This window comes from Notamacropus eugenii, chromosome 6 (assembly GCF_028372415.1).
Source record: "Notamacropus eugenii isolate mMacEug1 chromosome 6, mMacEug1.pri_v2, whole genome shotgun sequence".
Classification (NCBI taxonomy): Eukaryota; Metazoa; Chordata; class Mammalia; order Diprotodontia; family Macropodidae; genus Notamacropus; species Notamacropus eugenii.
In genome coordinates, this window is record NC_092877.1 from 380,975,461 (window position 1) to 380,998,338 (window position 22,878).

General features: G+C 40.1%; 1 protein-coding gene across 6 annotated transcripts in view; it reads left to right on the forward strand.

The window, feature by feature from the left end:
• The first annotated feature begins 4,300 nt into the window (after window positions 1-4,300).
• The window catches only part of TPRG1 (tumor protein p63 regulated 1), a 290,596-nt gene continuing 272,018 nt past the window's right edge, over window positions 4,301-22,878 (forward strand). For 4 of the 6 annotated variants that reach the window (XM_072618836.1, XM_072618837.1, XM_072618838.1 and 1 more), the window contains exon 1: window positions 5,444-5,531. Coding sequence is in view for 1 of the 6 variants with exons in the window: in XM_072618834.1 (XP_072474935.1) it covers window positions 5,459-5,531 (73 nt within the window). In the remaining 5 variants the exon portion in view is untranslated. Of the gene's footprint in view, window positions 5,532-22,878 lie in introns of all 6 variants that reach the window. The other 2 variants (XM_072618834.1, XM_072618840.1) reach the window with 2 other exon arrangements.

A 22,878-nucleotide genomic window follows, 5' to 3' on the forward strand; every position in this document is an offset into this window, starting at 1 on the left:
TCAACAAGGGAGACGCCTTTCTCTTCACAGGCAGTGCATTCCGTTTCTGCATGGCTTTAATGACTACTAAGTTCTGACTTTCCTCTATTTCAAGCTTCAATGAGCTTTGCAGTTTCCCGCTATTGGCTTTGTTTTCTCTCCTTTCATCATTTACCATCATTTGATTTCTCCCACTTCTCTTGCTGTACATTATCTCTTGACTCCATCCCCTTGGTTCCACTCCTCTGCTGTCATCCTATCTTAGCCTCCCATCACTTCTTACTAAGGCCAGGAGTCTTACTGCTTCTTGGATCTCTATTCTGTTATTTATCCCTTATTACTGGGAAGTAGACAAACCTCATTTTATCACTTGGCTATTCAAAGATCTTTGGGAGTCCCTTTACAGACAAGATGGAAGAAACACTTGGCATTCAAAGTCCTCCACAGTCTGGCTCCAGTCTACCTTGGGCACCTCCTTCTTCATACTTTCAGTGTGCCAGACAAACAACTGGATGTTGTTAGTTATCCCTGTGCCCTGTTCTACCTATTTGGACAGTGCCATCTTCTACTTGTTGTCTTTCCTGATCCTACTCTCTCAAGGGCTAGTGCCCTACCTTCTAAGCACTTTGTTCTTAACTCCCTTATAATTATCTTGTATTTATTCTGTCTATATTGGTACAAGTATTTTTGCCTCTTCCAATAGAATCTAAACTCCTGAAGGGCAGGGATAGTTCCATTAAAAACAATTCTAATTCCAGTGCCTGCTGAGCACACGCTAAGTGCTTAATAAGTGCTTGGGGACTGATTGAGAAGGAGCATGGCATCGTGGGTTGAGTGTTGACCTTGAAGTCAGGAGCACCTTAATTGTTGTGTGTCTGTTGGATAAGCCATTTAATTAATCAACCAGCATTTAGTAAGCACTTACTATGGTCCAGGCACTATGCTAAGAAGTGGAAAAAAAGGTAGAAACAATCACTCTCAAAGAGTTCACAGGTCAATAGGGAAGACACATGGAAACAACTACATATCAACGAAGACATATGCGGGAAAACTGGAGACAATCAACAGAAGGAAGGTCCTAGGATTAAGAGGGATTGGAAAAGGCTTCATAAAATAGGTGTGACTTAGGAAGTCAAGAGGTAAAGGTAGAGAGAGAATATTCCCATTCTGGAGGGCTGACAGTGAGCATTTATTGCTTTATGCTTCTGTTTTGCTCTAGACAGTGGAATTGTAGAGCACTGAATGAAATCATGGTAAATGGGAAATAACTGAGTTGTATCAGATGTGCTGCTATCAAGTTCTATTGATTCCACTTACAATACAGGCACACATCCAAGATATTGCAAGTTCAGTTCCAGATCACTACAAGAAAGCAAATATTGTAATATCAAGAGTCATAAGATTATTTTGGCTTCCCAGTGCATATTAAAATTTTGTCAATAGTATATTGTTGTCTATTAACTGTGTGATAATGCCATATCTAAAAATGCAATGTATTTACCTTAATTAAAAATACTTTATTGCTAAAGAAATTGCTGACAATCATCTGAGGCTTTAGCCAGTCTTAATCTTTTGGCTGGTAGGAGGTCTTGACTTAATATTGATGGCTCCTAGCTGATTAGGGCAATAGTTACTGAAGTGTGGGGTGTCTATTCTGATTTCTTAAAATAAAATAACAATGAAGCTGGTGCCATCTATTGACTTTTCGTTTCACTTGGGCACTTAGAAATTATTGTAAGGTTATCCAATGACCTAATTACAATATTGTTGAGTTTCAGGGAAGAGGGAGATCTAAGGAGAGGGAGAGATGGACAGATGGTTGATGAAGCAATCAGAAGACATGCAACACTTATCAATGAAGTTCAACATTCTACACAGGTGCTGTTCTTGGAGCCCTAAAACAATTGCAATAGTAACATTAAAGATCACTGAACACACATCACTATAACATATAATAATAATAATAATGAAAAGTTAGAAATATTGAAAAAATTGCCAAAATGTGACACAGAGATACGATGTGAGCACATGTTCTTGGGAAAATGGCACTGACAGACTTGCTAAAGGCAAGTCTGACCTCAACCTTAAATTAAAAAAAAAGAAACAATATATATATATATCTGTGAAGTTTAATAACGTGAACTACAAGAAGACAAGGCATGCCCATCTATATGACCTTGGCCATCTCGTTTCCCTCCACTGGGTCTCGTTTTCTAAATCTATACAATGAGGGACTTGCATTTTGGCCACTCTTGATGTCCTAGTCCATTATCTTACTTGTGTTAGGGTACTAGAGGGCGCATGGCACATGTGAGTAGTGCTGATGCTCCCAAATGGACAGAAGTCAAACCAAATGGGAAGAAACAAGAGAGCTCAAAGGCTTGTAGAATAGAGGAGTCTGTGTGGAATGTCCCATCAAGCTGTCTCTCAAGCATGTATTGGGATTGCTCAAGAGCATGTGAGCAATGAAGCTCCTGAGAGAATCTTTTCCCATAATTCTCTGAGTATTAACATCAATCAGTTTTTGCTAAACTCCTAGAGGGTGATGACTATTTGTGCTTTTGCTTGTCTTTCTATCCCCAATCAGCAAACATTTGTTAATGCTAATCAATTTTTAATGTTTAATTGTTAATGTTAATTAATTTATTAATGTTTAATTAATGTTAATATTGAATCAGAACAAGCAACACTAAGCTGCAGTAAACTGTTGGAGAGGAGGTGGAAGGCAGGTTTAACTCTATTTTGTTAATTGTACTGTGTTCGTAGATTCCCTGACTGCTCCCAGCTGCAACATCCATCTTTTCAGTGACAACATTCTACCTGTGGTAGTTTGTGGCTATAGATAACGGACAACTAGCATTGTTAAAGAATTGAAATTCCACGTGGCTGAGAGGCCAGTGGAGAGGGAGTTTGGTAGCAAAAATGAGGACTGGCCAATGAGCAGAACAATTGTAGGTTTGATGTTTCAGAAATATTGAGAGAATCAGAAGAGACTTTGGCTTCCTGCCCTAAAAGTACTCCTTCAGAGTCACCACTGCTTGAGATGTGTTGATTTCTCCATTATAATAGAGGCTGTTTGAAGAGAGGCATGATCTTGCTTATCTGTATTTATTATTGCCTTGTATTGTGTCTTTAGGACCTAACTCAGAGCTTGGCACATAGTAAGCACTTAATAAATGCATTTTCATTCATTCATTCATTCATTCATTCATTCATTCATTCATTCATTCATTCATGTGCATTGGTTGTGTTCTCTGGAATTACTTTATCTGAAGAAGAAAAGATTTGCAGGATACACAACCACTATCTTCAGGAATCCCAAGAAATGTCACCAGGAAAGACTTTGGACTTGTTCTGTTTGACCCCAGAGTCCAGACCTGGGGACAAAGTCAGGCCAAGAGGCACACTACCTAAGCATTAGGATATCCCAAGGGGGAGTGGGCTGACTCAAAAGAGAGTGCAATCTTCTGCCCTCAAGAGCTGTAAGTAAAGCATGACATGAATATTTGTTGGGGAGTTTTTGGAAGCAGAATCTTGGTTCAGTGTGGGTTGGCCTTCCTGGTTTCCAAAGTCTCTTCCTCCTCAGAGACTTGGGGATTCTTCTGCAAAGGGTCTTTGGAAACCACCTGGCCCATATTCACAGAGGATGAGAAGGCAAGGGAAGACTGATTTCTGCTCCAATTACAGGAAAGTAAATTCTCATGTGCAAAATCATACATCCCTCCAAAGGTAGGATTTGAGGTCACCCAGCATATCTATTTTTCCTTTCCTTGGAATTTTACTATCATTTTCTTAGTATACCGTGGGGATCTTGCATTTCTGGGAGATGTATCTGGGGTGTTTGTGTGTGTGTGTGTGTGTGTGTGTGTGCACTTAAATCTTCTCTGCGTCCTGAACATTTGCCCCTTTGCTGAGTGTTAGAGCATAGCATCAGTCTCTGGGAAGCAGAAAGGACAAAGAGAGCTTCTGCTCTCCCAGAGCATGACTGTTTCCTTGTGGGATAGATACAAACAGAAATCATTTTAACTTGGGAGTGTGCATTGGCAACTCTTGGATTCAGCTCATTGACTTGGGTCAGGGAGAAGGGGAGAACTTGGCTGAAGAGACTGAGTGGCCTGCAGCAGGAACGCACAGTCCTGTCTGCTGGCAGGGATTCTGTGGGGGCTGAGCCATAAAGACTTTGTCAGCTTTCTTCCAAGCTCCCCCCTCCCCTTTCCCCCTGCCAGGGTTGGTCCGGCTGCCAAGCCTGGGGAATGCAGGAAGTTCTGGGTCAGGGTGACCTGAGTGACTGGTGCCAGATGTAATAAGCCCTGGAGTTCCTCCAGGGTCACATGGAAGATGGAGTGAAAGAAGGCAGAAGCCGCTCCCGTGCTGACAGGAGATTCTGGACCCCATTTCCCATTCTTAGGCTATGGAAGGGGGATTCTGCCTCGGGAGGCAGAGAGGAGCAGGACAGCTCCTGTCCTTTTGCTTGGCCCTCACCCAAACATTCCCCCTTCAGGAATCAGGAGGCAGAACCTCAAGTCTAACCAAGGACTTTGGGGGAAGGTTTTTGTTTTGTTTTGTGGATTGACTTAAATATTTTCTGGCCTGAGTGGGGGAGGAGGCAGATTTTGTGTTTTCTGGAGTACTGGGCCTTGAAGCTTGAAGAAAATAGATCTTTTCAGAACGAGGGATAATGGTCTATGGCCACCTGCAGCCATCAGATCTCCTGTTTTCATCCTTCACTTTTCTCTCCTGCTCTTCCTCCTCCTCGTCCTTCACACACACACACACACACACACACACACACACACCAATGGAAACTTACACAAACATATACAAACACACACATGCAAATTACTGCATGAGAATCAACATTAACATATCTCTTTATTTTATTTTTTATTGACAATGTTTTTCTCCAATTACATGTCAAGACAATTTTTAGTATTAATTTTTACAAAATTTTGAGTTCCAAATTTTTCTCCCTCTCTCCTTCCCCCAACCCTTCCTAAAATGGTAACAATTTGATAGAGGTTATACATGTGCTATCATGTAAAAAATTTCCATATTTTTCACGGCTGCTTCACATACCTCTTTACCAAGAAAGAAGTTTGTTGTTTTCAGTGAAAGGGGTTCTTAGTCAAGGTGTTAAAATTTAGATGAGAGTCGAAGTGGAGAGAGGCAAGGAGGAAGAGGAGGAAGAGGCAAATCTTCTTGGTTTATGTGGGCAATAGCCAGACCAGAGTCGACCTCCAGTAGAATTCAAGAAACCAGAATTCTCCCTTTTTTCCTTTGACAAAAAATCTCCCTTCTCCTCTGGATCATGATCAGTTGTTACATAAGACCATGGATTCATAAAATCCTAGACTTTGGGCTATAAGTGACCTAGGGGGCAACAAGAACAGGATCCTGATTTACAAATGAGGAAACCTAGGCAAAGATAGAAGAAAGGACTTACCTACAGTCATTTCCAGCCCTATTCCTCACTCCAGAGATGTCTTCACTTCTTCACCAGCAACCATTGCACGAAAGAGATGCCTTCACTCTGCGTCTCACTCTTTTGATTGGTAAGTCCATGCCCCTGATTATCATTTCATAAGGCTCTAAAAGACATGTTTAATTCTGGGAATGTTGTCTTCTCCCAATTGGATTGTAAGTTCCTTGAGGTTAAAGCATGGCTTGCTTATTTGTATCTCTAGCACTCAGCACAAAGCACAATGCCTGGTAAATAGTAAGCTCTTAATAAATATTCTATCATCTCTCTCTCTCTCTCTCTCTCTCTCTCTCTCTCTCTCTCTCTCTCTCTCTCTCTCTCTCTCTCTCTCTCTCTGTCTGTCTTTCTCTCTGTCTACTTATCTATCTAATTATCTATCTCTCATGAGATTCCAATTAAGGTCTTCCAAAGCCCAGGTTCTCTGCCCTCTCCACATTATGTCATGCTTTCTCAATAATGTCTTGGGACATGTAGACTATAGAAGAAAAGACTTAGGTGAGGATAAAGGTATAAAGGTCATGGTAGCTCTTTAACATTTAGAGGGGTTGTCAGAGGGAAAAAGGCTTCAGAGGATGGACCCCAGATCTGTTTCTGAGTTACAATGAGGTAGAATTAAAGTTAATGCTAGCAAAAATGCCTAACCATGGGAGCTAGAATGGAATGGGTGGTCTCAGGAAGTGATGTGTTTCATGTCCTTGGAGTTCTCCAAGCTGAAGCTCAGTGTTTATTGGGAATAAAGTTTCTTTAAGGGCATGGACTATTTCATTGTTGCTTTATACCCTCTGTGCCTGGAACACAGAAGGTACTTGATAAATGTTTATTGATTAAATGTTTCTATACGGGTTCGTCTAGATTGTTTAAACTTTTCCTCTAGTTATAAGCTTCTGTGATATTTTATGTATTTCCACACTTGTCAGTTTCCACAAGGGAAGTTGAGGGAGTGATTCAGAAGACTTTCATGTCATCTTTTTTCTCAGCCTAGAAGAATTTCTGTAGCTCCCTATCCTGACCTCTGGCCTATGGTGAAGTTGTTCCAGAAAGAACAATATTTACCCCACTGATTTATCATTCCCTCCCTGTGAGTTGTCATGAGGAACAAGGAGTGAGGGGATCCACCACACTCTCTGTAAGGCTGGGGACTGAAGTGGAAACAGCTGAGAAAAAAGAGGCCAAGAAAAACCAAGACCCAGCTGGGAGACATTAGGCTAGTTAAGCAGGCTGACCATAGTTCTGAAAGGAGGTCAGACCCATGACTGACTGGGTGCAATAGTGGCGAAGAAGGATCTTGGTGAGAGGAACATAACTTCCACAGAAAGAAAAGAAGGAAAGAAAGAATAAAAGTCGTACCCACAATCCTGTCCACATTTGGCATCAGACTTGGAGCGAGTCCCTTGAGATACTTTTCCTGCTTTTCATTTGGAGTCTCAGTCCTTTTGACTAAGTTGAAGCAGGGATAACTGGGGTGTGTCTGGGAATTTGGAGGAGAAACCTATTTGGTAAGGAAAAAAGAAATCCTTGACTATACCTCAGGTCTGTGGTGAGTGGGTATAATAGTAAATAGAACATAAACTATTCTGTAGATTTCTCTACTAGTCAGGACTTTCCAGTGGCTGTGGTTGGCCATCAATGATACAGTACAAGAGAGGGCATGGGTGGCCTTCATAGCCAACCATACTTGGCTGACTAGAGTCTATTGCTATTTTGGGCTTAGACTCCTGGAGGTGGAAGGAATTTTAGACAACATCTAATCATAGGCTCATAGACACAGAGATGGAAGGAACCACAGAGGCCATCTGGTAAAGCACCCTCTTTTTACAGAGGAAGAAGTTGAGGTCCAGGGAAGAAAAAGTCACACAGGTAATCAATGACAAGGGCAGGATTCGAACACAGGTATTCTTTTCTGAATGGAAGAAATCAAATCGTTCCCCATAGGAAGAAGCAGAGTTTCAGAGAGGTTATGTCTTGATGTCACAAAGGTCACAAAGGTACTAGTGCCTAGAACACAGATCCCCTATATGTTTTATTTTAATATTTATTTTTCCTAGTTATGTATAAAGACAATGTTTAACATTTTACATAAGAGTTCTGAATCCCCCCCTCCCCCCATTCCCTCGTTAAAAAGGTAAGCCATTTGATATAGGCTTTGCGGTGCAATCATGCAAAACCAATTTTCATGTTAGTCATATTGTGAAAGAAGAAAGACACCAAAAGAAAAAAAGGCACAATTAAAAATTTAAAAAGTATGCTTTGATTTGCATTTGGACTCTATATGTTCTTTCTCAGGAGGTGGATAACATTTTTCAACATAGTGTCTTGGATCATTGCATTGCTGAGAATAGCTAAATGATTCACAGTCCATCTTACAGTATTGCTGTTACCATGCAAAATGATTTCCTGCTTCTGCTCACTTCACTTTGCATTGTTTCATACAACAGTTCTTCCAAGTTTTTTCTGAAGTCCTCCTGCTCATCATTTCTCATGAAACAATAGTATCCCATCACAATGATGTATGGCAACTTGTTTAGATTTTCCTTAATTTATGAGTATCCCCTCAAAGTCCAATTCTTTACCACCACAAACAGTGATGCTATAAATATTTTTCTACAGGTATCCCCTTTTTATAAATCTCTTTGGGATACAGACCTAGCAGTGGTATTGCTGGATCAAAGGACACATCCATTTTACAGCCCTTTGGAAACAGTTCGAAATTGTTCTCCAGAATGGATGGACCAGTTTACCATTCCACCAACAGTGCATTGGTATTCTAATATTCTCACATCTCCTCCAAAGTACTCTACATGTTCTACGTATGTGTGTGTGTGTGCATGCATGCTCATGTGTGCACATGCATGCATGCCTGCACTCATGCACAGTGGTAAAGAATGACCCAGGACTCTAGTCAGTAATTCTGTTCTTGTCAGTGGATGACCCTTTTTATCATTAGCTACTTGAGAAAAGTGAGATTTACCAATAGACATCAATACTCTTAAAACATTTATAAAAATTCTCAGAACAGGTGAGGAAAAACAAAGCAGAATATGTCAGGACCTCCACACATCTTTAAAGTCAATGATTAAGGAATCATGAATGTCACTTGTTATGATGAAATTTGGAATTTTATGAAATAAAGATACCATAACTGAATATAAGACTGTGGGGGGAGAATCATGGTAGTTGCCTAGAACTTAAGTTGTGTATTGGAGGAAGGGTGGCTTGGAGTTCCAAGCATGGGGGATGACTGGGGCAAAGGCACCGAGATAGGTGGTGGAGGGTAATGTGTGAGGAACAGATAAAAACCATGTTTGGCAAAACTGTGAAATCTGGAAAACAAGTGATGAATAATGAGATTGGAAAGATAGGATGTGGTCAAGTAATTACAGGCTTTAAAAGCAGAAGAGTTTCTATTATATCCTAGAGGCAATAGGAAGCCACTGGAACTGATTAAGTAGGGGAATGACATGATCAGATCAGGGCTCTTCTTAAGAAAAGCAACTTTGACAGCTGTGGAGAGGATATTTTGGAATGAAACAAAAGCTAGGTTATGGAGATCACTTAGGAGATTGTTCTAAGCAAGTGAGTGGTGATTAACACTTTAATTAAGGTGCTGGCCATGTTAGAAGGGATAAAGACCATATCTGAGAAGTTTTCCACACAATTGTACATGAGTATGAGGGACATTGAGGAGCCAAGTGTTATATTGGACTTATGAACCTAAGAGACTAGAAAAATGGTGACCCATTTGGTAGAAATCAGGATGGTTGGCACAGTGTAAGGTTAGACGGTGTGCATAAAGAGTTCAGTTTCACCATGGGAATCCAGACAGAAAGGTACAAATGATTGGTAGTGTGGAACTGGATATCAGGGGAAAGACTCAGAGTAGATACGGAGCTCTAGGAGGCTTTTCCATAGATATGGTATTTAAGCCAATGGTAACTCATGAATACATTGAGAGTATATTGTTTGATCATGTCCAACTCTTCCTGAGTCTATGGGCTATAGCATGTCAGGCTGTTCATTGGTTCTTCTTGACAAAGATACTGGAGTAGTTTGCCATTTCCTTTTCCACTGGTATTAAGGCAAACAGATATTGCATGACTTGACCAGGGTCCCACAGCTAGTAAGGGTCTCAGGCTATATTTGAACTCAGGTCTTCCTGACTCCAGGCCCAGTACTCTATCAACTGAGACTCTTAACTACCTCAAAGAGAGTCCATGACAGACCTCTAGGGGACATTTACAGCTATGGGGCACAATATAGATGATGAGTCAATAAAAACAGTTGAAAAGAACCAGTCACTGAAGCAGAATGGAAACCAGAAGTGGGTAATATCAAAATCATCCAGAAAGGAGGGAGGATGCAAGAGAAGAAAATCATCCACAGTAATCAACTGCTGTCTATAGTGCTGAAAACTAAGAGGATTGTGAAAACAGTTATCAAATTTGCCAATTTAAGGTTCATTACGAGTTTGAAAAAATCAATTTCAGTTTTGTCATCAATAGTCACTTTTTCCAGAGTTATAGAGAGCACTCCTTGTTAGTTACAGGTTGAACTATATGTTATCAAAGATTCCCTTGAAGATTTTTCCTATTAAATTTATTATTCCTCATATAATTCATCTGGGACTTTGATGTTACATACCAAATGTGTTGACTTCAACATCCTCAGAAGCAAAGATAAAATCTTATGGCTATAAGAGAAGAAAATTAAATAGAAAGATAAGCATTCAGTGAGGAAACACAACAATCACTCTTTGCCAATGATATGATGGTTTGCTTAGAGAATCCCAGAAGGTCAACTAAGAAAAAAACTAGTCAAAATAATTAACAAATTTAGCAAAGTTGCAGGATATAAAGTAAACTCACATAGATCAACAGTATGTGTATAAGAATATCCAGAAGAGATAGAGAAATTGATATAGAATAAATACAGATGGTATAAAAAAATACTCAAGAGTCTACTTGCCAAGGAATACACAGGAATTTTATGTGCACAATTACAAAAACAAGAAAATTCCCACAAAACCAAAATCAAACAATTGGGGAAATATTAATTGCTCCCGGGTAAACAAACCAATATAACAAAATGACAATCCTATCTAAATTAATTTCCTTATTCAGTGTCATGACAACCAATCACTCCCATAAGTTCCAAATTTTCATTCCTTCCCCAAGACAGCATGCAAGTTCACATGGGTAATACATGTACACTCACATTAAACACATTTACACATTATCATGAGAAAAACAAAACGTAACAAAGGAGAAAATATTCTGCTTCATTCTGTGTTCCGATTCCAAAGATCTTTCTCTGGATGTGGATGGAATTTCACATCATGAGTCCTTTGGAAATATTTTATAAAGGTCTTTGCATCGCTGTGAAGGGGTCAGTCAAAATAAACAATCCTTACACACTGTGGCTGTTACTGCGTGTAATGTTCTCCTGGCTCTGCTCATTTCACTCAGTATCAGTTCATATAATTCTTTCTAGGCTTTTCTGAAGACCACGTGTTCTTCATTCCTTATAGCAAAATAATATTCTGTTACATTCATATATCACAACTTATTCAGCCATTCCCCAGTTGAAGGACAGCCTCTCAATTTCCAGTTCTTGGTCACCACACAGAGAGCTGCTATAAATATTTTTGTATTTGTGAGTCCTTTTCCCATTTTTATGGTCTCTTTGGGATACAGTCCTAGAGATGATATTTCCAGGTCAAAGGGTATGTACATTTTCATAGCCCTTTGACCATAGTTCCACATTACTCTCCAGAATGGTTGGATCAGCTCACAGCTCCACCAAGAATGGATTAGTGTTCCAACTCTCCCGCATCTTCTCCAACATGTATCATTTTCCTGTCTTGTCATGTCAACCAATCTGATAGGTGTGATGTGGTGCTGCAGAACTGTTTTGATTTGTATCTCTCTAAACAATAGTGATTTAGGGCATTTTTTTTGTCATGTCTATAAATAGTTTTAACTTCTTCCTCTGAAAACTGCTTGTTAATGGGAGGGGGTGGAACCAAGATGGTGGAATAGCAGCACGGACTTGCTAGTGGTCACCCCCCAAACCCAGCCAAATGCCTGTAAAGATGACTCTAAACAAAATCTTCAGCTGCAAAACCCAGAGAATGACTGAGTGAAGCAACTCTTCAGCTCAAGACAGCCTGAAAGGTCTTTGGGAAGAGTCTATCATGCCACACTGTGAGCAGAGCTCATTCTAGTGTGGGCTGCGCCAGCACAGACAGGAGCTGAGCAGGCCTTGGAGGGACTGAATCTCGGGTGCCTGTGGCAGTTTCCAGACTTCACTACAAGTAAAAACCTACTTGAAATAATAAACAACTTTGGCAAAGTTGCAAGATACAAAATAAACCCACATAAATTATTTGCATTTCTATATATTACTAATGAAGCCTAAGAATAAGAGATAGAAAGAGAAATGTGATTTAAAGTTAAGGTAGCTGGTATAAAATATTTGGGAGTCTACCTGCCAAAACAAAACCAGGGACTGTATGAAGACAATTACAAAACAGTCTTCGCACAAATAAAGTCAGATCTAAGTAATTGAAAAAAAAAAAAAAACAAAAACATGAGTTGTGCATGAACTAACATAACATAATAAAAATGACAATTCTATCTAAATTAATTTACTTATTCAATGCTATAGGAATCAAATTACCCTAAAATTATTTTCTAGAGCTAGAAAAAATAATATCAAAATTCATATGGAAGAAAAAAAGGTTAAGAATATCAAGGGAAATAATGAAAGGAAATGCTAGGGAAGGTGGCCTAGCCATACCAGATCTCAAATTGTATTGGAAAGCTACAACCATCAAAACCACTTGGTACTGGTTAAGAAACAGAGGGGTAGATCAGTGGAATAGGTTAGCTACACAAGACACAGTAGTCAATGACTGTAGCAGTGTACTGCTTGATAACCCAATGACCCCATCTTCTGGAATAAGAATTCACTGTTTGACAAAAACTGCTATGAAAAATGGACAATAGTGTGACAGAAACTGGGCATAGACCAATGCCTGACATCATACACCAGAATAAAGTACAGATGAACACACGATTTAGGTATAAAGGCTGATACTATGAACAAACTAGAGAAGCAACGAATATTTTATTTATCAGATTTATGGAAAATGGAGGATTTTATGACCAAACAAGAGATAGAAAACATTATGAAATACAAAATGAGTAACTTTGATTACATTAAATGGAAAAGATTTTTGCACAAACAAAGCCAATGCAACCAAAATTAGGAGGGAAGAAGAAAACTGTGAAATAATTTTTACAACTAGTGTTTGTGATAAAGGCCTCATTTCTAAAATATATAAAGAACTGAGTCAAATTTACAAGAATACTACCCATTCTACAACTGATAAATGGTTAAAGCATATGAACAGACTGATTTTTTTTGTTTTTTTAAAAATTAATTTCTTTTTACTTTTCAACAGACACCTCCACAAGATTTTGAGTTCCAAATTTTCTCCCTGTCTCTCCACTATGCCTAACCCATGACAATGTGCATTCTGATTACCACTTCCCCCAACATCCCCTCCCTTCTATCACACCATTCCCTTGTCTTATCCCCATCCCTTATATTTTCTTGTAGGGTAAGGTAGATTTCTATACCCCATTGCCTGTATATCTTATTCCCCAATTCCATGTAAAAATAATTTTTGATATTCATATTTAAAACTCTGAGTTCCAACTACTCTCCCTTCTTCCTTCCCCATCCATCCCCACTGATAAGGCAAGCAATTCAATATAGGTTATACATGTGCAGTTATGCAAAACACTTCCCAAAAGTCATATTGTGAAAGACTAACTACATCTCCCTCCATCCTATCCTGCCCCCCATTTAGTATATTCTCTCTTTTGACCCTATTGCTCCTCAAAGTTGTTTACTTCTAATTACCCCTCCTTCTCCTGTCTGCCCTCCCTTCTATAATACTCCACCCTCAACTTATTTCCTTTCCCTCTACTTTCTTGTAGAGTAAGAAAGATTTTCATATGAAATTGAGTGTGCATGTTATTCCCTCCTTAAACCAAATGTGATGAGAGTAAGGTTCATGCTTTCCTTCTAACCTCCACCTTTTCCCCTTCATTGAAAAAGCTTTTTGTTGCCTCTTTTATGTGAAATAATTTGCCCTATTCTATTTCTCCCTCTCTTCTTCCAATATATTCCTCTCTTGCACTTTAATTTTATTTTTTAGATAGCATCCTTTCATATTCAACTCACCCTATCCCCTCTGTCTATATGTATATAATCCCTCCAACCACCCCAATATTGAGAAAAGTCTACAAGAGTTACAAATATGATCTTTCCATGCAGGAATGTAAACAGTTCAACTTTAATTAATCCCTCATGATTTCTCTTTCCTCTTTACCTGTTCATGCTTCTTTTGATGCTTGCATTGGAAAGCCAAATTTTCCATTCAGTTCTGATTGTTTCAACAAGAGTGCTTGAAAGTCCTTTCTTTCACTGAATGATCATTTTTCCCCTTGAAGTATCGTACTCCTTTTACTGGGTACATGATTCTTGGTTTTAATCCTATGTCCTTTGACCTCTGGAATATTATATTCCAAACCCTTGGACCCTGAATGTAGAAATTGATAGATCATGTCTTATCCTGTTTGTATTTCCACAATACTCAAATTGTTTCTTTTTTTTTTAATTTAACTTTTAACATTTATTTTCACACAATTTTGGGTTACAAATTTTCTCCCCTTTTATCCCCTCCCCCCCAGACCCAAGCTTTCTAATTGCCCCTGTGACCTATCTGCTCTCTCCTCTATCCTCCCTCCCTGCCCTTGTCTCCATCTTCTCTTTTGTCCTGTAGGGCCAGATAGCTTTCTTGACCCCTTAACCTGTATTTCTTGTTACCCAGTGGTAAGAACATTACATTTGGTCCTAACACTTTGAGTTCCAACTTCTTTAGCTCCCTCCCTCTCCACCCCTTCCCCTTGGAAGACAGGCAATTCAATATAGGCCATATCTGTTTAGTTTTGCAAATGATTTCCATACTAGTTGTGTTGTATAGGACTAACTATATTTCCGTCCATCCTATCCTGTCCCCCATTACTTCTATTTTCTTATGGTCCTTTCCCTCCCCATGAGTGTCGACCTCATATTGCATTCTCCTCCCCATGCCCTCCCCTCTATCCTCCCCCCCACCCTGCTTGTGCCCCTGTCCCCCACTCTCCTGTATTATGAGACAGGTTTTCCTATCAAAATGAGTGTGCATTATATTCTTTCCTTTAGTGGAATGTGATGAGAGTAGACCTCATGTTTTTCTCTTGCCTCCCCTCTTTATCCAACCACTAATAAGTCTTTTGCTTGCCTTTTTTATGAGAGATAATTTGCCCCATATAACTTCTCCCTTTCTCCTCCCAATATTTCTCTCTCACTGCTTGATTTCATTTTTTTTTAAGATATGATCCCATCCTCTTCAATTCACTCTGTGCACTCTGTCTCTATGTATGTGTGCGTGTGTGCATGTGTGTGTGTGTGTACTCCCACCCAGTACCCAGATACTGAAATGTTTCAAGAGTTACAAATATTGTCTTTCCATGTAGGAATGTAAACACTTCAACTTTAGTAAGTCCCTTTTGACTTCTCTTTGCTGTTCACCTTTTCATGGTTCTCTTCATTCTTGTGTTAGAAAGTCAAATTTTCTTTCCAGCTCTGGTCTTTTCATCAGGAAAATTTGAAAGTCCTCTATTTCATTGAAAGACCATTTTTTCTCCTGAAGTATTATACTCAGTTTTGCTGGGTAGGTGATTCTTGGCTTCAGTCCTAGTTCCTTTGACTTCTGGAATATCCTATTCCATTCCCTTCTATCCCTCAATGTAGAGGGTGCCAGATCTTGTGCTATCCTGATTGTATTTCCACAATACTTGAATTGTTTCTTTCTAGCTGCTTGCAATATTTTCTCTTTCACCTGGGAATTCTGGAATTTGGCCACAGTGCTCCTAGGAGTTTCTCTTTTTGGATCTCTTTCATGCGGTGTTCTGCGGATTCCTTGAATATTTATTTTGCCTTCTGGTTCTAAAATCTCAGGGCAGTTTTCCTTGATAATTTCATGGAAGATGATGTCTAGGCTCTTCTTTTGATCATGGTTTTCAGGTAGTCCCAGAATTTTTACATTGTCTCTCCTGATTCTATTTTCCAGGTCAGTTGTTTTTCCAATAAGATATTTCACATTATCTTCCATTTTTCGAATCTGCGTGGTATGTTCTGAGATATCTGTCTTTCTTATAAAGTCCTTAGCGTCCATCTGTACCATTCCAGTTTTGAAAGATCTATTTTCTTCAGTGAGCTTTTGAATCTCCTTTTCCATTTGGTTTATTCTGCTTTTGAAAGCATTCTTCTCCTCACTGGCCCCTTGCACCTCCCTTGCCAACTGAGTTAGGCTAGTTCTCAAGGTGCCAATTTCTTCAAGATTTTTTTGGTTCTCCTTTAGCAGGGAGCTGATCTGCTTTTCATGCTTCTCCCTCATCCCTCTCATTTCCCTTCCCAGTCTTTCCTCCACCTCTCTAACTTGATTTTCAAAATTCCTCTTGAGCTCTTCCATGGCCTGAGCCCATTGGGTGGGCTGGGACCCAGAATCCTCGATTTCTGTGTCTTTGCCTGATGGCAAGCATTGTTCTTCCCCATCAGAAAGGAAGGGAGGAAGTGTCTTTTCTCCGAGAAAATACCCTTCAATAGTTTTATTTCTTTTCCCTTTTCTGGGCATTCTCCCCAACTAGTGACCTGACCTCTGAATATTCTCCTCACACCCACCTCGCCTCCTGGTCCTCCCAGCCAGCGTTTGGGGACTGAGATTCAAATGCTGCTTCCCACCTTAAGATTTTTGGCGGGGGCAGGGCTGCTATTCAGTGTGAGAATTAAGTTCAGGTGGTCAGGGGCAGGGCCGCCTCTCAGGCTCAGTTCCCTCAGGGGGTTTATGCACAGACCTTCCACAATGGATCCAGGCTCCCGCCTGTTTGGGGAGCCCCTGTCTGTAGCCACCTCTCAGCTTCTGTCTCCTGGGGGGGCCCAAGCCATGGGAGCACCCCACTCCCCTCTCAACCGGCCAAAGAGACTCTCTCACCTACCTGTTGGTGGGGGGACTTGTGCCGCCGCTGGAGATCCCGTCTCCGGAGCCCTCTCAGATCTGTGCCTTTCGGAGCCGTGGCCGCCGCCGCTGCCGCCGCAGGTCCGGGCTGGGCTCCGCATCTGCAGCGCGACGGACCTTTTGTGAGAGGTTTACAGGTCCCTCTGTGGGTGGGGGGACCCGCGTGGCCACTGGAGATCCCGTCCCCATAGTCCTCTCGGATCTTTTCCTCACGGTGTCATGGCCGTGGCAGGGCTGCCCTCTGCTCCCCGTCCCGGCACCCAGTCCACGGCGCGAAGGACCCCCCGCGAGAGGTTTGGAGGTCTCTCTGGAACAGAAATCTCCCTCGCTCCAATATTCCGTGGTCTCTGGGTGCAGAATTCTCCCTGGGTTGGTCCCCTCTAGCCGTTCTGTGGTTTGTGGGTTCGGAGCTATGTGTATGTGCGTCTTTCTACTTCACCATCTTGGCTCCGCCCCTCAAATTGTTTCTTTCTGTCTACTTGCAATATTTTCTCCTTGACCTGGGAGCTCAGGAATTTGGCTACAATATACTTAGGAGTTTTCCTTTGGAGATCTCTTTCAATAGGTGATTGGTGAATTCTTTCCATATCTATTTTACAGTCTAGTTCTAGAATATCAGAGTAGTTTTCCTTGATAATTTCTTGAAAGATGATGAGTAGGCTCTTTTGTTGATCATGGCTTTCAGGGAGTCCAATATTTTTTTAATTGTCTCTCCTGGATCCATTTTCCAAGTCAGTTGTTTTTCCAAATGAGATATTTCACAGTGTCTGCTATTTTCTTCATTCCTTTGGCTTTGTTTTGTTATTCCTTGATTTTTCCTTTTTATGTCTGTCTTAAGTTTTGTATTTGAAGATCAAATTTTCTAGTGAGCTCTGGCCTTTTCATCAGTAAGGTCTGAAAATCCCTTATTTCATTGAATGCTCATCTCCTTTCCTGACAGATGGTGATCACTTTTACTGAATAATTGATCCTTGGTTGTAGTCTAACATCCTTTACCTTACAGAATATTATATCCCAGTCTCTTAGATCTTTTAATGTAGAAACTGCAAGATCCTTTGTTATCCTGACTGTATTTCCTCAATATTTGGATTATTTCTTTCTGGCTACTTGCAGTATTTTCTCCTTGACCTGAGATTTCTGGAATTTGGTAACAATTTTCCTTGGCGTTTTCAATTTGTGATCTCTTTCAGGTGATCAGTGGATTCTTTTGATGATGATTTTGTCCTCTGTGTGGGATCTCAGAGAAGTTTTCCTCGACCATTTCTTGGAAGATACTGTCCAGGCTCTTTTCTTCATTATGACTTTACAGTAGACCAGTAATTCTTAGATTTTCTCTCTTGGATCTATTTTCTAGGTCAGTTGTTTTCCCATGAGATATTTTATGTTTCCTTCTATTTTTTTCATTCTTTAGATTTTCTTTGATTCTTGATGCCTCATGGAGTCATTAGCTTCTACTTGCCCAATTCTAATTTTTAATGGACTGTTTTCTTCAATTATCTTTTTTACCTCCTTTTCCATTAGTCCGTTTGTTCCTTTTAAGGAGTTGCTTTCTCGTTAGGTTTTGTACCTCCTTATTCATTTGACCAATTTTACTTTTTAAGATGCTAATTGCATTTTCAAAATCATTGATCAATTTTTCTTCCACCTCTCTAATGTGGCTTTCAAAATCCTTCTTGAGCTCTTCCAAGAATGCTCATTGGGCTTGAAACCAGTTCATATTCCCTTCTAAGGTTTCAGATGTAGGTATGGTGTCAATACAGTCATTTTTATGAATTTGTACTTTGATCTTTCCTGTCCCCATAATAAGATGCTCTGATCTTTGCTTTTCCAATTTGCTTCTTTCTCATGGTGATTATCTTTTTCCTGCCTCTTAAAGTGGATCCCTGCTTCTGGGGCACATGGGGCTCTGTTTCATGTTTCTTGTGCTGAGAGCTAGGGGCCTTTTTTACTGGCTTTGTATGCTGTGGTCTAAGGTTCTTTCAACTAGAAGCTATATAATACTGCAGAGGCAGCTGGGAGGTGCAGTGAATAGAACACCAGTGCAGGAGTCAGGAGGACCTGAGTTCAAATCTCACTTCATTCACTTGACACTCACTAGCTGTGCAACCTTGGGCAGGTCACTTAATCCCAATTGCTGCCTCATCCTGGGTCACCTCCAGTCATCCTGATAAATATCTGGTCACTGGATTCAGATGGCTCTGGAGAAGAAGTGAGGCTGGTGACCTGCACAGCTCTCCCTCACTCAAAACAAAGTCAAGTGTAAGTCATGTCATTATTTCTCTGATGGCATGGTCTTCTTCAGCAGCAAAGGACAAACACAGATATAATGCTGCAGCTTGACTTGTGTGGAGCTGACTGGTGTTTGCTAAGGCCAAGTCCAACTAAAGACTATCTGAGATTCCCCAGGGTTACCTTGAAGCTCATAGTGTGAAGTGTGGGAGAGGGGTATTCTGCCTGCTGGAGGTCTCCTCCTCCCTTATGTGCTAGAGCATGGGCAGGATCATCAGCTGGAGAGCCAAGTCTGTGCAAGTGTATGCCCAATTCTCCTGGAGGTTCTAAGATACACCTGTGGTCCTTGTGTTGGTGCTTATGGGTTCAGCCCCCTGGAGCTCAGGATCTCCTGCTGGTCCACTGAGTTGGGGCTTGCTGGGATGCCTTCAGCCACAGCAGGAGGTACCCTTCCCTTCTATCTCATTAGCTTCCTGAGTTAAAAGACTGCTGTACCCCTTCTGGTGGCCCCACTATTCCCGATTTTTTTCCTGGGGCAATATTCTCTGGTTTTTTTCAAGGTCAACAAGGGAGGGTGAGAGTATTTACAGTTTACTCGTCATCTTGACTCCCAGATGTTCAAGTAGGTGACTTGAATGGGAAAAAAATATTTTAATCTGTTTTAATCTCTCAGATGTGAATGTCAGGAGTTTTTAACTAAAGATATTGAATGATTTCTCACTGGATTAAATCATATAGAGTGTATAAAATGCCAGTTTTACTGAAAACACCCAAGATTTACAAATGACCCTCTCTTGGTTTCACCTTTAAAATAGATCTCGTGAGTTGTCCCTACACATACGATTGAGAGATGGGAGGGATCTAAAAAAGGTCACGTAGTTCAACCCCCATATTTTTCACATGAGAAATCAGCGGTCTAAAGAAAGAAAATTCCTAGCCTATACTAATGTAGCTATAAAGTGGGGAAAGGGATTATTACATCAGTTTTCATATGAATCTTCTTGCACATCATGTGTCTTCCCCCTTTCCATAGTATCAACTATTTAATAAAAAGTGTCATTTACATATGTTAACACACAATGAGAGATTCTACATGAGTGAATTTCCTGGAAACTGATGCTTATTTGATAAATGGCAACATAGTTTTTATTTCAATGCTTTTAAGGCTTTCTTCCTAAACAGAATCACATTTTTCTCTGCCTTATTAAACAGAGTATAATGAACATAGCTTAATATTTTCACATTGATTCAAGATAATTACTAATGAATATCCATCACTGTGCTCTTCTGGGATATTTTGGACAACTACTGAGATTTGCAGACATATTTTGCCCCTGCCCTGGATAGAAAACAGCTCCTATTGCAAAACTGCTTTGCAATTTACAAAAGATTTTTCTCACAGTCGATCTGTTGAATACCTAATACAAGTTGGTGCAATTTCTAGTTTCCAGGTGAACCAAGTTAGGGTCAGACATAAGTGATTTTGTGACAGTCCCAAAGCCCAGCTCCATCAGGCTTCCAAGGTCAGTCTTCAGATGGTAACTTGTAGTGTGCTGTTCAGTATAGCTAAGTGACATGACCTCTCCAAATCTTCTGCAGCCTTTGCTTTTTATTATTTTCCTCTGCTTTCCCCTTTTCTTGTCAACCACAGACTGTAATACGTCACTGTCCTCCTAATAAACCAATCAACAATCACTTATTAATGTTACTATTTGTCAGGGGCCAAATAGAACTTGTAATACAAAGCTAGAGAGAAAACAACTGACATTCAAGGGTCATTTATTCTATTGGAGAACTCAGTATGTTTATATACAAATGGGTACAAAATTCATTCCAGATAATATTTTAGCAGAGGCACCATTAAGGAGGGGATGAGGAAGAGCCTCATGTAAGAAGAAGAACTTGAACAGAGACTTGAAAAATACCTAGAGATTCAGAGGTGGAAAAGAGGAGGGAGTGTGCTCCTGGCAGGGGACACAGCCAACTGTCCATAGGCAGAGGAATGACAAGAAGACCATTTTTGGCAGGAATAAAGAATGGATGAAGGGAAAAGCCAGATTGTAGAGGACTTTAAGTGTTACACAAACACACACATATATATGATCCTACAGGAGATAGGAAGTCACTGGAGTTCACTGATGATGGAGTGGGGGCATTCACTTTGGCAGCTATGTGTGGATACCGGAAGAAACATTAAAGATCAACCAAGTCAGAGAGCACATGAATAATTTTCAGAGAGTTCAGGAACTTGGCTGAGAAAAAGAAATACAACATTATTCCAACATAACTGGTTTCCTTTATAAGACCATGTATTTTACTTTATGAACTGAAAAAAAGTATTTTGAGAAGCGTTCTGTAAATCTTCACCAGACTCCCAAAGGGTTCCATGACACAAAAGGTTAAATTAAACAACTCTGATCGTAAGCTTTTATTGTATAAGACCTTTCTAGTCCTATATATTATATTCCTCAATGCACTGGAGTATTAATTCAGTGATACTTGGCTTCTCATTTTCCTTGCACACAACACTCAAACTCTCAACTCCTGTAGTTTTCTTCTCCCTGTCCCTGATGCTCCTGGAATACTGTCTCTACTCACCTCAGTCTCCAGGCTTGCCTGACTTCCTTCAAGTCTAAACTAAAGCAAGAAGCCTTTCCCAGTCCTCTTTAATCTTCCTGCCTCCCCTCTGAGATGTTTTCCAATTTACTGTGCCTGTATCTTGTTGGTATACAGTTGCTTGCTTGGTGACTGCTCCATTAGACTGTAAGCTCCTTTGAGCTGGGATTGTCCTTGGTATTTTGTATTTTCAGTGATTAGAACAGTTTCTTATACACAGTAGGCAGGTAGTAAATGTTTATTGACTGACTGATTAACAGATGAGGAAATCCAGAGAATATTTTTTTTTGTCCCCAGATGTTCTCCTTTCAAATCTCTTTCTTTTCCTGCTAGCCCTTGCTGCATTTCCCCATGTAGTCTAAACTATTACTTTCAACCTTTGCATAAGCACTTGTTCAAGACATCTTTGTTGAATGAGTGAATTTTAATGAATGAATGAATTTTTCATATAGCAGTTTGGTTGAGCATCTGGGGTAGCTCTGTCTATTCTGTTAGATAGAGTACATAGATGATTGACTTAGGATTGCTTTTTAGACTTTTGAGATTGCCTGGTATAAATGCCTGGATCAATACTGTATTACTGAACTTAAAAATTAATAAGTTCACAGGCAAAGTTTTGCCCTGTATGGCTCAATACTCACCATGAGCATCAGTACCTTCCTTTTTTTTTTCAGTTTTTACCTGACTCTGAGTCTTAACTACCCAATACTGATTGATACTTATCAAGAGGAATGGGGGTAAAGAGAGGAATTAACCAAATAATTTCAGACATTTGTTACATAACTGCTGTCATTAGACATGGGGCTTTATGGAATAGAAATTTCATAACAAATTTCTTGGTGAAAATCACATGTTTCTCTAGTGGCCCATGGTGTAGTGTTGTATACAACAACAAATCCTGGAATTGGGGTCAAAACACCTGATTTCCAGTTCCAACTCTTCCACTCTTGAGCTGCGTCACCTTAGACAAGTCAATCTGTGGACCTCAGCATCAAACACTGCCTCGATTGCCTTGCATTGTCACTGTGGGAGAAAGCACTGTTTTATGTAGATGTGAAGTAATTACTATCTTGCAGGGCTATGCTAAGGCTCAGTGACTGCAAACTATTCTGAAAGCTTCCAGAAGTAAACTAGGCAGAGACATTGTGGAAAAAGCTAGTTCTGAGGTCTGAAAATAATTAGTGAAGCTTTAAAATAGAAAAAAAAGAGAGAGAGAAGGAGAAAGGGAGGGAGTGGTATTGCTGTATCAGAGGGCATGCACTGTTTGATAGCCCTTTGGGTGTACTTCCAAATTGGTCTCCAGAATGGTTGGATCAGTTCACAACTCCACAAATAATGCATTAGTGTTACAATTTTCCCACATCTTTTCTAACATTTATCATTTTCCTGTTACATCATTTGTCAATCTGTTAAGTGTGATGTGGGGCCTCAGAATTGTTTTCATTTG